Raw genomic sequence first — 13,670 nt, forward strand, 5'->3', positions numbered from 1 at the left:
CGTCCGTTTCATTGCAACGGCGCCTTGCAAAAGACATTCGCTTGAGCTGTGTGGCTATTAAAAAAAAAAAAGGGAAAAAAAAGAAGAATAAAAAGGAAGATGTGAGGAGAGCTCTGATTTATAAGGGACCTCACGGAGCAGCTCGGGGCGGCCGTGCTCTTTGCACAAAGATAAGGGCAGGGTTGCAACACCAACCACGTCAGTAGGGCTTCACTCCCGACCCACCCAGCCCCTGCTACGCCCCGGGGAGCAGCCCACCCTCGGCAGACCTGAGGCCACCTCCACCAGCACTCTCTGGGCAGCCTCATGCGCCTGTGCTGGCAGAGGGGAACGTGGCCAGGGCTCTCGTCCTTGCCCGGCACAAGCTGGCACGGCTCGCTACGGAGGCAAGGTCCAAGGCTGCCTGGCCATGGGGTCACCAGGACCTCGGTGCCTGTGGGACCAGCCTGAGCTGCCCTGTGGGCTCACAGCCTCACGAAGCTCCCCTTTGGGTGCTGCAGCACCCCATAGACCCAGGGCAACCCCACGCTGCTCTGCTCTGCTTTCGGTCTCAGGTCTGCAGACCCTCCAAGCCGAGAAGCTCCAGCACGGGGCAGCGGTGCAAGCATCCTGCTGCAGTGCCAGGTTTTAAAACCTGCTGGCTGTCATTGCGTCCTATGCACAGAGTGAGATCTGGGGGGGGAACTTTTATTTTTATTTCCCCTTCCATGCACGTGTTCTCATATAAACATTTTAGGACACCTCAAAGACTGCATCAGCAATGGGTCGGATCCTTCTGGGCTCGTAGCACCTGAAAACTAATTGCGTGAAGTCTCAGTTACAGCAGTTCAGCTCTAATAATTATTTTATTTCTTGAATATATTAGGCTATTTTTTTTAAACGTAATTTTCATGCTCTGTCTCCTGGCCGTGTAAAACTTTTTCTTGCTTGGCAAGGACACCTCTGGTATTTCCTTATGCTACTTAGAAGTATTTTTGAGCCTATTGCCATCAGTCTGTGGTTTCCTTGCTCGGGATATACCGCAGAGGCCGGGCTCTGACCCACTGCACCTGACGGCCCCTGCAGCAAGCTTTGCCTTTGCCGGCCCCTTCTTCAGCTTGAGCAAAACCGCTCGTAATCCCGCACGTGTCTGCTTTCCAGGTGAGGCACGTGCTGGGGCTGGAGGGCTGCAGGTCACCCATGCGGAAGGTGCCCAGACAGTATTGCAGCTGCCTTGAATAATGCACAGCGCCAGGCCCTGATCCGGCCACTGTACGCACTTGGGCAGCACTTTGAGGATTTCTGCATTCCTTCTTACAAAGCTGTAATGTGTATTAGGCTCAAATTAATCTGCCAGCCATGGTTAATGTGGCCCTGACCTAGCTGGGAGTGCATTTAGCAGCATGAACAGCACTAATAAAGAAAGAAAAAAAAAGGAAAGAACAGAAAAAAATAAGGAAAAGAAAAGAAAAGAAATTGCCAATGCACACTGTGACCAATTTCCAACTGCAAGGGAAAGGCATGCGCTGAGCGCTCCCTGGGATATTCTCCACCCTTGTGCAGAGCAAGGAGAGCCAAGCAATTTCTAGGTCTCAAATCCCCGATCCTGCCTGCCCGTAACGTTCTCCTCTTCCAGCTTCCCCTGGCCGCTCTTGAAGGAAGAGCACGTGCTTCGCAGCGCCGTGCCCGGCTCGCCGGAGGCGCTGGGCTGCCGCTGAGGGTCTGCATGCAAGGAGGGCAGAGCCTGCAGGTAGGTGCTGGGCTTGCAGCAGGATGAGCCCTGAGCAGGGAATGCTCCGTGCCCCCTTTGCAAAGAGCCTCCTGAGGATACGGGGCAGAAAGGGCCGGAGAGGGAAGCGCGAGCAACTGTGGGGTTGTGCACAAGGCCCTCCTGGCTGCTGCATTTCCAAGGCCCCTCTTCCCCTAAACGCGTCATCGGTGCCTATTGCAGCTGAGCTGCCTGGGGAGGGAGGTTTTTTTCTTTTTTTCTTTTTGTTTATTTTTTGCATCTGCCTCTGCACGTTTTTGTTAATCTGCTTTTCCAAATCGCCCTTCCGCGCAGCCCAGGTAATCGCCAGCTCGCTCTGCCTTGGAAAGCCCTCTGGTCACCACCCCTTGGCTACCCTTGACCCTGGCAGCATCTTCAAAGGGAGCATGGGGCTGCTGCGGAGCCTGCAATGTTTGCTCGCTTATCGGGCGAGCAGCTACCGCCTCCCTGCCCCGGGGGGTTTCGTCAGCCTCCTGCCACCCTCCCGGGGAGACCGGTTGGCCACCGCTGCTCGCACAAGGTCAGTCCCCTGGCACCATGGTGAGCTCCCCATCCTCACCGGGTGACCGCTGTTTGAGGGCAACGTGTTAGTTAATTAATTAAGCAGTTGTTCGCCTCGCTGAGGTCTTGGGTTTGTTAACCCGTGGGTAAAGGGTTGCGTTTCCAGCCCCGTGAGTCCCTCTAGGGTGTGCAGGTCCCAGGGATGGTGGCAATGAGGTGGTGGCCACGTGGGAGCAGGTCCCCCCACCAGCCCTCAGCATGGCTAGGGGAATAATTTGGGAAAGCAGGTGGAGGTGACACGTTGCTGGGGCATCTGGCTGGTCCCTGGTCTCACTCGAGTGCATTTTGGTTGTGCCCTACATGCGACCACGCAGCACACAGTGGTTTCACAGGGTGGTCTGAAGGCAGTAGATCAAACTGGGGAACGTCTGAGCTGTTGGGCACAGGGGGGAGATGTTCTTCTCGCCCTCCTCCTGTCACTGCGAGAGGCTGGGACGTTTTGGGTGCATCAGGCCTCCTTCTAGGATCTAAGCGGTCACAATAAAATGGACCACTCCTCCTCCCTGTGAGACATCTGTATCTTAAAGAAATGATGGATTTGGATTTAAGAAATGTGTTTGGTGTACGTGAAAGGCAAATGGGTACCTGTGCTTAGCGGACGTGGTTTCCAATCTGTTGGGGCCAGCCCTTTGCTGCAGGGTCTGCAGTGAGCCCTGCCCGAAGGGGCCCCCCTCCAGTCCTGTGCTCCCTCGGGCAGCTGGGGAGGGGCCCCTGTCCCCAAGTCATGGGGAAATTTCAGTTTCTGCCTTTTTAACCCTTTAATCCCCTCTTTTTTATTATTATTATTTTTTCTTTTCCCTGTGGTGTGACAGTGCTGCACTTTAAGGCATTCCCAAATTCGTGAGCACGGAGGATGGGAAAAGAGATGCTGGGCAGGTGCACATCAGAGAGGGCATGTCCCATGCCAGCTGCTTGAGGCTCGAGCATCCCGGTCCCCAACCCTCTCATGGGGAGATCAGGGACCTCCCTTTGGGTTTGCACCGCTGCCTTACAGGCAGAAGGCTGCAAAGTCCAGCGTGACCGACCCTCAGAGCTCGCCAGGCATTTTTCAGCCCTGGCAGTCCTCGCAGGATACGGACCCAGCCGGAGGGAAGTGTCGCGGCGGGCGCATAAAGGTGTTCCCACGGATTAATGGTAGGAAGGGAGAAAAACATGTGCCAGCCGGGGCGAGCCCCTGCAGCGCTGCATTGTCTTCGGCAGCCTCGCCAGGCGCGCGGAGCGGGGGCGCTTTGAAGGCCGATGGCAACCCACCCCTGGGAGGTGTCACCTGTTGGCACCGCGCCTCGTCCCGCTCCCCGGCGAGGGTTTTTTTGTCTGCCTGGATGCTGATGACAATAAGGGTCACTGGAGCACGCAGCTGGGCCAAGGCGCAGCCCGAGCCGTGCTTCCCCCCGAAAAAAAAAGGAAAAAAAAAAAAGAAAAAAAAGAAAAAAAAAAGAACAAGCCCATAACCACAGCGCGCAAGGGGAGGAGGGGAAGGCAGGCGGTAAACAAGCAGCATGGAGCAGGCAGGGGCCGCTTCTCCCTGGTCTTCTTCCCGGGAGAGGGCGCTGGCCCCGCAGCACATGGGTGCTGCTCGCCCGCCCCATAAACATCTGGGGCTGAGCCACCCAGGGACAGGCACCCATGGGTGCCCTGGGCTTCCGTGCGGTCAGCCGTGGTGGCCAAAGCTGCTGGGAGCTGTAGCACGTCTCCGAAAAGTCAGAGCTGGCAGCGTCCCCGTTAAACAAACCTACCCCACGAGCCCAGGGCAAAAGGCTGGGCATGGTTTTGGGTTTCTCAGCATTCAGGCCTGTGGGGTGACACGGGGGACAAAGCCTGGGGGCAGGACCAGGGGGTGAAATGAGGGCTGGGCAGGGAGGGAGACATCCCCTGCTGGGACACCCGGCATGGGAGACCCGGCTCTGCCCTGCCTGGGGCCGCAGGGGGGACACCTTGTCCCCCTCCTGGAGCTGATGTTGGTGCCCCCTTTTCATCCCCAAATGGGCTGTGTATCTGATCCAAGACCTTTCTGTATGGAAACCTTCTCTTCATGCGCTGGGTACTGGGGGAAAGCAGTTGCTGTAAGGCTTCGAGGCGCTGCTCTGCCTGAGCTATGTGAGGAGGTGACAAGCACCTGAATTTCTCCTCCCTCCTGGCCAGCCCTGGGGGACTAACACAGCTTGTGGCTGCTGCAAGGTGGTGGTGAAGACTGAGCTGGGTTTCCCCGTGTGGAGGGAGGGGACCTGGCTCTCAAGGTGGGCGATAAATCAAGGCGAGTCCTTAGCCAGCGGTTACACCTCCTCCTGGCTGAGGATCCGGCTCTCCCGGGCCACTTTGTCCCCAGCCTGCGGCTGTGCAGAGGTCGGGTGCTCACGAGGGGGGCTGTGGTGGCAAGGAGAGTCGGGCTTCTTGAGAAACAGCAAATTGTGGTGCTGGCGGTGGTGTGGGGCTGCCCCGAGGCAGGCATGTGGGTGGCGTGTGCTTGGCCTGGTACTCGCGTGTGCACGCGTGGCGGCTCCTGGGCGCGCTGGCATCGCTGTCCTGCCCCAGGAGCCCACGCTGGGGTGTGTGGAGGGCTGAGCACGAGTGGGGATGGGATTGAAAACGAGCTCCCGGGGCGGAAAAATACCGGGCAGCCAAGTGGGTGCTCCCGGACCCATGGTGGGGTTGGGGAATTTCTCCTCCCTCGTGTGCCAGTGCTCTGCGGCGAGGGGCCAGGCTGTAAGTCCAGGCACCGGAGGGGCATCGTGCAGGCGAGGCCAGTCCCCCCACCCCAAAAGGCGCCCCCCAACCCAGTGCTGGCGGGGGGCTCCGTTCCCCTCTCCCCCTTTCCCTGCTCGCCCTGTTTACCCAGGGCGACTCATTTCCATGCCTGCGAGTTATGCAGAGGCAGCCGCTAATGTAAACTGCTGCGGAAAGCCCTGGATCCGCTCCCGCCGCTGCTGCCGCTGCTTGCCGAGAAGTGCCTGACAAGAGGGCTTAAGTTTCTCGGGGGAGGGCAGCAAAAAGGCGAAGGAAAAACAACAGCGGCCGGGAAGACGGGGCTCGTTTTCCCTTTCGCCACCACCCCCCACCCAAAAAAAAAAAAAAAAAAAAAAAAAAAAGACAGAGCAGCCCAGGGGGGCGCTGAGCTTGTTTTTTCCCCCTGCCCCGGCTCGATTGCCAGCTCCCTCCTCCTCCCAGCCCCATCCCCGGCCCCGGCCTCCCCCGGCCCCGCTTCCCCGTGCCCAATCAGTGCTGCGGGGCCGGCGCTGCGGCTCCATAAAGCGGCGCCGGGCGCGGCCCCCGGGAGCCGAGCGTGGGAGCCCCGCGCCGAGCCCCTGCCCGCAGCCGAGCCCAGGTAAAAATTAATAAATAAATAAATAAAATAAACCTCTCCCGGGAGGGGGAAGGGGGGGTCCCGGGGCGGGGGAGGGCCGCGGTGCTCGGCCGCTTTGTTTTGCCAGCTGATATCCCAAGGGGAAATTCCTGCTTCGCTCCCGGGACGGGGGGAGGAGGACAAGGGGCAGCTCCAGTTTTGTCTTCAAAACAATCTCTTGGCTGTCTTTTTTTTTTTTTTTTTTCTTCCTGCGAGGCTCGCTCTCTGCTTGCTTAAATAGCAGCTGCAAAGAGAGAGATGTGATGCTCACGTCTCATCTCTTGGAAGTGAGGAGCCCCCCACATTAGGGGTCTCGCTGGGGAGGCACGGTCCGGGCAGCCCCTGCAGAGCGCCTGGGGAGGCTTGAATTTTTGGAGGCTCTCAGCACGGACTTCCCAACTTGTTTTGAATTTTTATGTTGTTTGCGTTGCCAGTCCTCCCCTCCTCGCAAACACGAGCGGTCCTGGCACACGGGGGCTGGTGGAAAGGCTGGGCTGGCCCCCAGACCAGAGCCCCTCCGGGCTCCCCATCGCAGCCCGGACGCGGGTGCGCAGGGCTTGTTGCTTTCCCTCGCCCCGGACGAGCCTTGTATAACTTCAGACCAGCTGATCTGGGAAGGCAGCTGGGGCTGGCAAGCCCTCCGTGCTGAAGCAAGCACATTAAGAAAGCCCCAGCTAAGCCTCCCTGCGCATTAGCCCCGCTCCAGAGCAGCGGTGAGCACAGACGTGTTTAAGAGGTAAAAAGTTCACACCTGGCGGAGACACAGTTTTGAAGGCTGTCGCTCAGTGGATAAGAATCCTGCCAGGACAGGATGTGGGCAGGAGGTTGGTTATTTTATGGGATACTTGGAAAGCATCAGAGCATCGTGCTGGCGTGAGCTGCTGGGTTTTCTGCCTGGAGCACGGGGTGGCACAGGACCACAGGGGATCTCAGCCAGCACCGTGGTTGAGTTTCCTCCAGGAACAGAGTGTGGAAAAACCTGGGAGCACAAGGGAAAGGCTCACGCTTGGGGTTGGCTTTTGCATCTTCCCTGCAGGAACTCCCTCGTCCGGTCTGCAGCCATGGCCACCTCGGCGAGCTCCCACCTGAGCAAAGCCATCAAGCACATGTACATGAAGCTGCCGCAGGGGGAGAAGGTCCAGGCCATGTACATCTGGATCGATGGGACCGGGGAGCACCTCCGCTGCAAAACCCGCACGCTGGACCACGAGCCCAAGAGCCTTGAAGGTGAGAGGTGCGGGATCCCCAAGGATGCCGTTCTCCCTTTTTGAGCTGGAAGGATGGCTGGGGAGGAAGCGCGGGCAGGAGATGAAGATTCCTCTCCTCATCCTCCCCCTGTCTCCTCCTGCCCTGGATGCCCCGGGGGGACGTTCCCAGCTCCAGATGTGGCGTTGAAGCGCGATGGCAGGGGTTGGGTGCCCGGCCCTGGCGTTGTACCCGCGGTGGAGGGGGCTGTTGGCAGGGGATCCGCGGCCCCATTGACTCTCAAGTACTCGTTTTGGCCGGAAGTAGTTTGGCAGAAGAAAGTGGAGGGGAAAGAATGGAGCTATCCGGTGTAATTAAGAGCTTGTGTCCCTCAGAACAAACAGTCCCAGCTTACACAATAATAGCATTAGGATTTTCCCCAGGTTGCCATGGAGCTGGCTGGAGACAGTTATGAAATGAAAATACTGTGTGTGACTGAGCAGAATTATCTTTTTTTTTTTCCCCTTTTCCCTCTAAGGGAGTGGTTGGCACAGCTCCTTTGAAATCTTTGTGCTTCCCATCCTCCCACTTTCTCCCCCCAGGATATAGAGGAGATAACATAGCCCGGGTAGAGTTCACTGCTGCTCCCGCTGTGCTTTGACCTGGCGAGCAGTGCGCCAGGTCTCTCCTCCGTACGAGACTCAGCCTGTGCGGCACCCTATGGGACTTGCTCTCCCCCCATCCCCAAGCGCCCCGTGTGTAAGCAGCCTGGGTGCCCTGCTCATCCCTGTGGCGGCTGGGAGGTGGGAAACAACCCCAGCGCTGCCCTGCCGGCTGGGGCTTGGCCAGCAGCCCAGCAACTCGTGTTTCTCAGGGTGGCTGCAGAGCTGGGGAGTTGCCCTCCCCCATTTCTTACTTGTTTTTCTTTTTTTATTTTTTTTCCATTTGGAACAAAAGCAGCTGAGCCAGGGTGAAACCTACTGTGGGCTCGTTGCCTGTAGGCAGTTGCACCTCCATGATACCGAAGGGCAGCAGGGAGTTTGTCCTCCTAGTGATGGTGGACCCTGGCTCACAGTGGTTGCTTCTTCTCCCCAGATCTCCCCGAGTGGAATTTCGATGGCTCCAGCACCTTCCAAGCCGAAGGCTCCAACAGTGACATGTACCTGCGACCTGCTGCCATGTTTCGGGACCCTTTTCGCAAGGATCCCAACAAACTAGTTCTCTGCGAGGTCTTCAAGTACAACCGCCAGTCGGCAGGTGAATGGACCTTCTGGTGGACGTGGTGTTTCTGGGGAGGGGGAGCTGGTAGAAGATGGGGGTGGAAAAGGGAAGACCTACCCAAGTGTGGTTGGTGCCCTTCAGTCTCATGCCAGTCAAAAATAATCCCTACCCTGTAAATAAAAAGCAAACAAAGTGCTGGTGGTGGAGATTCGGATGGAATATTGGTCCTGGGCTTCTCCTCTCCACCAGTGCTGCTGAGACTCAGACTGTAGATAAAGTAGGAATGGGGAATGGCAGTGGAGAGCCTAAAAAGCCTTTTGCCGCTTTTCCATTGTAGAGACAAATCTCCGGCACACCTGTAGGCGGATTATGGATATGGTGTCCAACCAGCACCCCTGGTTTGGGATGGAGCAAGAGTACACGCTTCTGGGGACAGATGGACATCCGTTTGGCTGGCCTTCCAACGGCTTCCCTGGACCCCAAGGTAACCTTTTAGGAGTCAGCACTGGGACAAGTCAGGAGCATTCACCGCCGTGCTTGAGCTGCGGTCGTTGTGATTCAGCTTATGTTTCTAGTGAGCTGAGAGATTGGAGGCCTTTCAAGGGCTGAAAGGACAGTGGCAAGCAGGATAGTGTCAAAAGCTAATCTAGGAAATTAGAATTGTTACGGAAAGGCAAAAATGATGACTGGCCTCATCCAAATGTGCTGTTCAACTTGTTAGTCTATGGGTGATTTAAACTCTTGCCCAGCATGACAAAGCACAAGCCCAGGCTGTCAGAGGGACTTGCTCTGCTCTGCTAGCGATCTTCTGTGAAAAACAGATGCTGAGCCTTGTTCTTCCCTGAATTTGAGCCTTTTTTCCTTCTGGAAGCTCACATTCCTCTTGCTTTTTATCTATGCTTTTGCAGGTCCGTACTACTGCGGTGTAGGGGCAGACAAAGCCTATGGTAGAGACATTGTGGAGGCCCACTACCGAGCGTGCCTTTATGCTGGTGTGAAAATTGGAGGAACCAATGCAGAAGTGATGCCAGCCCAGGTAAATTTGTAGGTGCCTTGTGGGAGGAGATAGTGCAGAAAAATCAAGTGCAACAGGAGCTTTTGCTGCCTGGTGTTTTTGCCAATGATCAGAGCATAAGGGGGTGGGAAGTGTCTGACCATGAAAGTCTCTGCACCACTGAGCACGACTCTTCCTTCCTGCAGTGGGAGTTCCAGGTAGGGCCATGTGAAGGGATTGAGATGGGGGATCACCTCTGGATTGCACGCTTCATCCTCCATCGGGTGTGTGAAGACTTCGGCGTCATCGTGTCCTTCGATCCCAAACCCATCCCTGGGAACTGGAACGGGGCTGGCTGTCACACCAACTTCAGCACCAAGAACATGAGAGAAGACGGAGGTCTCAAGTAAGTTTTTTGAGATGTGCTGGTAGCATCCCTTTGCTAGGCACAAGCTGGGCTTGGTAGCAGCAAGCTTTTTGCAGAGCTTTTGACTGCCTGGGAGACATCATTGTGGTGCCTGGCATTCTGTGTTAGCCTTTCTTCTGGATTTCACTGTTTTTTTTGTTGTTTGTTTGTTTTGTTTGTTTGTTTTTATTTTTTTGTGTAATGTCACACTCCTGCTGGTGCTGGGTGGGAAATGGAACCAGCAGTTCGGCTCCATCAGTGCTGATGGAAGCACGGGTGGACAGGATGCAGCAGTTTGTAACAGCTCTTCATCTGTCAGTGCTGTAAACAAACAAACTTAGCAAAGACATTTTTTATTCGTGAAAGAGACCATTTGCTTCTGTCCAGGCCAGGCTGGAAGCAAGTGACATGTTTGGTTTAAACATGATGATTCTGGAAATGTAAAACCTGAGTTCCCGTGTGGGGCTGGCATGCAGAGTGTGGGCAGAGACCTCGTGGCACTGGACAATGGTGGAGCTCTGTGGCGGTTTCCTCTGGACAGCTGGGCTCTCTTGCTTTAATCTCCCTGGTGCCCTGAGATAACAAAACAACATCAGCTTCCCTAATAGAAACTTGGGTTGAGAGATCTCCCCTCTGAGAGCAGGTTCCCTGGTGGCGATGCAGCCCGTGGGATTTGGATATGGGTTAAGCCAATGTTGTCCCACACCCAGCACTCCCAGGAGACACTCTCAGCCTGCAAGGTTCCTTTTCCAAGAACAACCCAGGTCAGAAGGAGGAGGGGAGAGAAGCCGCCAGTTGAGATGGTCAGAAAAGTGAGCTGCAGGGGGCTGATAGACCTCATCGTGAAGTGGCTCGGGGAGAGGGATGAACATGTTGCCGCTTGGATGCAGCAGGCGAGTGGCTCAGCTCATACCCCCCCGTCTCACTGAACCCTCCCCGCTCCCTTCGCAGGCACATTGAAGAGGCCATCGAGAAGCTGAGCAAGCGCCACCAGTACCACATCCGTGCCTACGACCCCAAGGGTGGGCTGGACAACGCCAGGCGCCTGACGGGCTTCCACGAGACGTCCAACATCCACGAGTTCTCAGCTGGCGTGGCCAACCGCGGCGCCAGCATCCGCATCCCCAGGAACGTGGGCCATGAGAAGAAGGGCTACTTCGAGGACCGCCGGCCTTCTGCCAACTGTGATCCTTACGCTGTGACGGAGGCCCTGGTCCGCACGTGTCTCCTCAACGAAACCGGGGACGAGCCTTTTGAGTACAAGAACTAAGCAGACTTGTGCCCACAGACACCGCCTTCCCCCCGCGCTTCCCGCACCCCTAAACTTCCCTTCTAGATGTAATCCTGAGGGTACAAGATAACACATTTCGTGTCTCAGTAACTCTTGTTGTCTTGAGGTGGGGGAGGAGGGCAAATTTTAGTTTTATCAATGTCTGTTTGTCATTGACTCTTCAAAAGGCGAGAGGAGAGGGTGTTAGAGAATTTTTAACCACTGTTTTTTGTTTTTGTTTTTTTTGTCTAATTCATCTGTACATCTGATGGGATCCAGTGGCTTCCAGGGACAGACCGCACACACGCTAAGCCAGCAGACAAGTGGAAAGTGAAACCTATAGCCGAATTCCCCAGGAGCCAAATTTGGGTGCCAGCCCCAGCGCTAGCTCTCTGCAGGCCAATGGTTCCCAAGGCTTGGTGCCCTTCTGCAGAGAAGGGCAGGCAGGAGCTGTGGTGGAGCCCAGCTCCCTCCTGTCCGTGTGGTGTGGTGGGGAAATCTGTGACCTCTTGCCACACTTTCAGATTTCTAGGAATCTTCTGGCATCGAGCTCGGCATAGGAGCATTTAGGAGAACTTGTTCTGTCGCTGGAAGTCAACCGATCTCCTGCTCATAACACAGAGTGAAGTAGTATTTTTCTATTTAAATATGAAAACAAACAAAAAAATATATATGGAAGTGTTTTTTTTTTTTTAAAGAAGAAAAAGATGATGGCCACTAGAGCAGGCAGAGCTCCTGGCGATGCTGTCAGAGGGCCTGCGGGGAGGACTGAGGGGGAGCTTGGAGGGCTCAGTGGAGAAGCCTCACGCGAGTGGAGTTTGCAGGAGGTGGTTCCCGGGGCCGGGAAGCCCACAGAAATGTTTGTCGCTGTAACTCGAGCATCTGCAAAGCGCTCACGTGCGTGTAGATGAGCATGAGGAAGGCGTTCCGAACTAGGAGTTGGCTGGTCAACTTAACCGTGTTCTGGACAGAGCCATGGGTGCTTCACCCTTACCAGTGGGGTCAGCATGTCACTAAAGCAGGGCTTTTGATAAAGAAAAACAAGTTTTAGATTACTTTTTTTTTTTTTTCCAATAATGTGCTTAGTTTCTAAAACTGAGTGGTTTTACGGAGACTGTCGATGTCACTGTTGTGTCCTGGCTCTCGGGCCGCTGCCGTTGGCTGTGGTGGTGGCTGGGAGAAGGGAGAGATGACCAGTCCCTCCCAGCTCCTGCCGGCGGCTTCAAATGGTCTGGGATTTTACACTTAGATGGTGCCAGTTATATTCCGTTGCATTTGGACTTCCTCCGAATAGTTTTTTATAATTAAAAAAGAAAAAAAAGATCAAAATATTAATTCTGGCTTCCTCCTTTCTGTGCATCTTCCTGGCGCCTTCTTTTGTATGTGTGTTGTCTGCGCTTAAAGGTAATTTCACCCTGACACGGGGTGGATTTTGGCTTCTCATTTATGGGGTGGGTATTTTTGGATTCAGACCACCCTTTCCTCCCCTGTGCAGACTCTCCAGAAAATGTTTTTTTTTTTTTAGGTGGCCATTGATCCTGCGGTGGGTGATGGTCCAGCCCTGACTGGAGGGGGTTCTGTTGGTATGGGAAAGGGTTGGGGCTTGTGAACATCTGTACTATGTGATAAGCACAGGTGTCTGTGTGCCTCCCCAGCTGCCTCCACACACATTCCACAGGAGCTAGGAATCCCACAGAAAGTAAAATTGCAGCAAAATTCTTGGAAAAAAGAGGGCTGGGTGGTAGAAGGCCCTTTCCCATTCTTTGCATGGAGGAAATACTGCTAATACACCTTTGGTATAAGGCTGGGCATTTACAAAAAAGCAAGCGAGGTAGCAGAAAGGTGTCATGGTGCTCCCAGAGTCCTTTATTTAGCCTATGGCACTACTCTAGCTCCCCGCAGGGTACTTCAGGGGTGGATACTTTAACAGCTCCCATCCTTAACCATGCCTTAACCACACACAAGCATCCTGCTGGGCTGGTGAGGCTGTTTCTGCTGTCGTATTTTTGTGGGCCAAGTTGTCTTCTGCATCACCCTTCTGGGGAAGATTCAAGGCAGCACCTTCTTCACCAAGGCCCCAAATTACACTCTCTGTGCCCCAGCATCCCATAGCACAGGGCTGTGAGTATATGGCTGTATGGTGATGGGAATGGGATTCAGCCCTGTGCTCGTCCCCTTGCCTTGAACATAAACTTAGGACAGGTGGTTGATGTTTAATTGCACCTCTTGTTCTCAGCTGAGGAAGCATTTTATTCACTCCCTTGACAATTACCCAGTTGAGAACAGGCCTGAAACAAAGAGCGCTTTCAGATGATTATGGAAAATATATGTAAAAAAGGCTATAATGAATTAGAAGGAAAAATCCTCCCTTTCCTCTAGACATTTCTTTCTGACTTTCTGCCTAAAGCCTCTTTGCTGAGCCTGCTTTGCAGCCACCTAACTGCCCTTTCCCAACTATGTGTGGTAGAAAGGCTTCCTCTTCAGACTATGGGGCTCTTGCAAATTGCGACTGAAATCTTCAGAAGCTGAGTTTACTGTTTATGTATTTATATAAAACATTTTGGCTTTTAATCTAAGCCTCCCAGGAGGAAGTGAATCCCTTTTCTGTGTTTATACACACACCCTTAAAATGTGAACAATTATACAGAAAGGTTCACCAAATACAGGAAAATGCAGGTATCGGTCCCAAAGGGCTTGCTGGGCGCATCAGGGTGTCAGGAACCACCGACTGCTCTGAAACAAGGCAGCCAAAAATAGCACCAGCTTTATGAAGTGCATTCCCTTTTAATCAAATGCCAGCTTATGAGACAAGCCTGCTCCAAAACGATTAATACATCTGCTCACATGCCACGCTTTTCCCTTGGTTCCCTATAACTGAATTTTAAGGCAATCAAAATCAGATTAGCCACAACTCTCTTCAAATACAGCCTGCAGCAAATGAGCTAA

The 13,670-nt window shown here is 54.4% G+C and overlaps 1 protein-coding gene across 3 annotated transcripts; it reads left to right on the forward strand.

Annotated features, from left to right (window-relative positions):
* The first annotated feature begins 2,246 nt into the window (after positions 1–2,246).
* On the forward strand, positions 2,247–12,059 carry GLUL (glutamate-ammonia ligase). 3 transcript variants are annotated; one of them, XM_083845792.1, is made up of 7 exons: positions 2,247–2,267; positions 6,685–6,875; positions 7,929–8,090; positions 8,392–8,538; positions 8,963–9,090; positions 9,255–9,454; positions 10,406–12,059. In XM_083845792.1, the coding sequence occupies exons 2-7, from the start codon at positions 6,710–6,712 to the stop codon at positions 10,722–10,724; spliced, it is 1,122 nt and encodes a 373-aa protein (XP_083701918.1). In that variant the 5' UTR covers positions 2,247–2,267; positions 6,685–6,709; the 3' UTR covers positions 10,725–12,059. The 3 variants fall into 3 exon arrangements, with proteins under 3 accessions (XP_083701918.1, XP_083701919.1, XP_083701920.1); XM_083845793.1 differs by lacking the exon at positions 2,247–2,267 and adding an exon at positions 5,508–5,630; XM_083845794.1 differs by lacking the exon at positions 2,247–2,267 and adding an exon at positions 5,841–6,384.
* Positions 12,060–13,670: the final 1,611 nt, after the last annotated feature.

This window comes from Anser anser (assembly GCF_964211835.1).
Source record: "Anser anser genome assembly, chromosome: 8".
Classification (NCBI taxonomy): Eukaryota; Metazoa; Chordata; class Aves; order Anseriformes; family Anatidae; genus Anser; species Anser anser.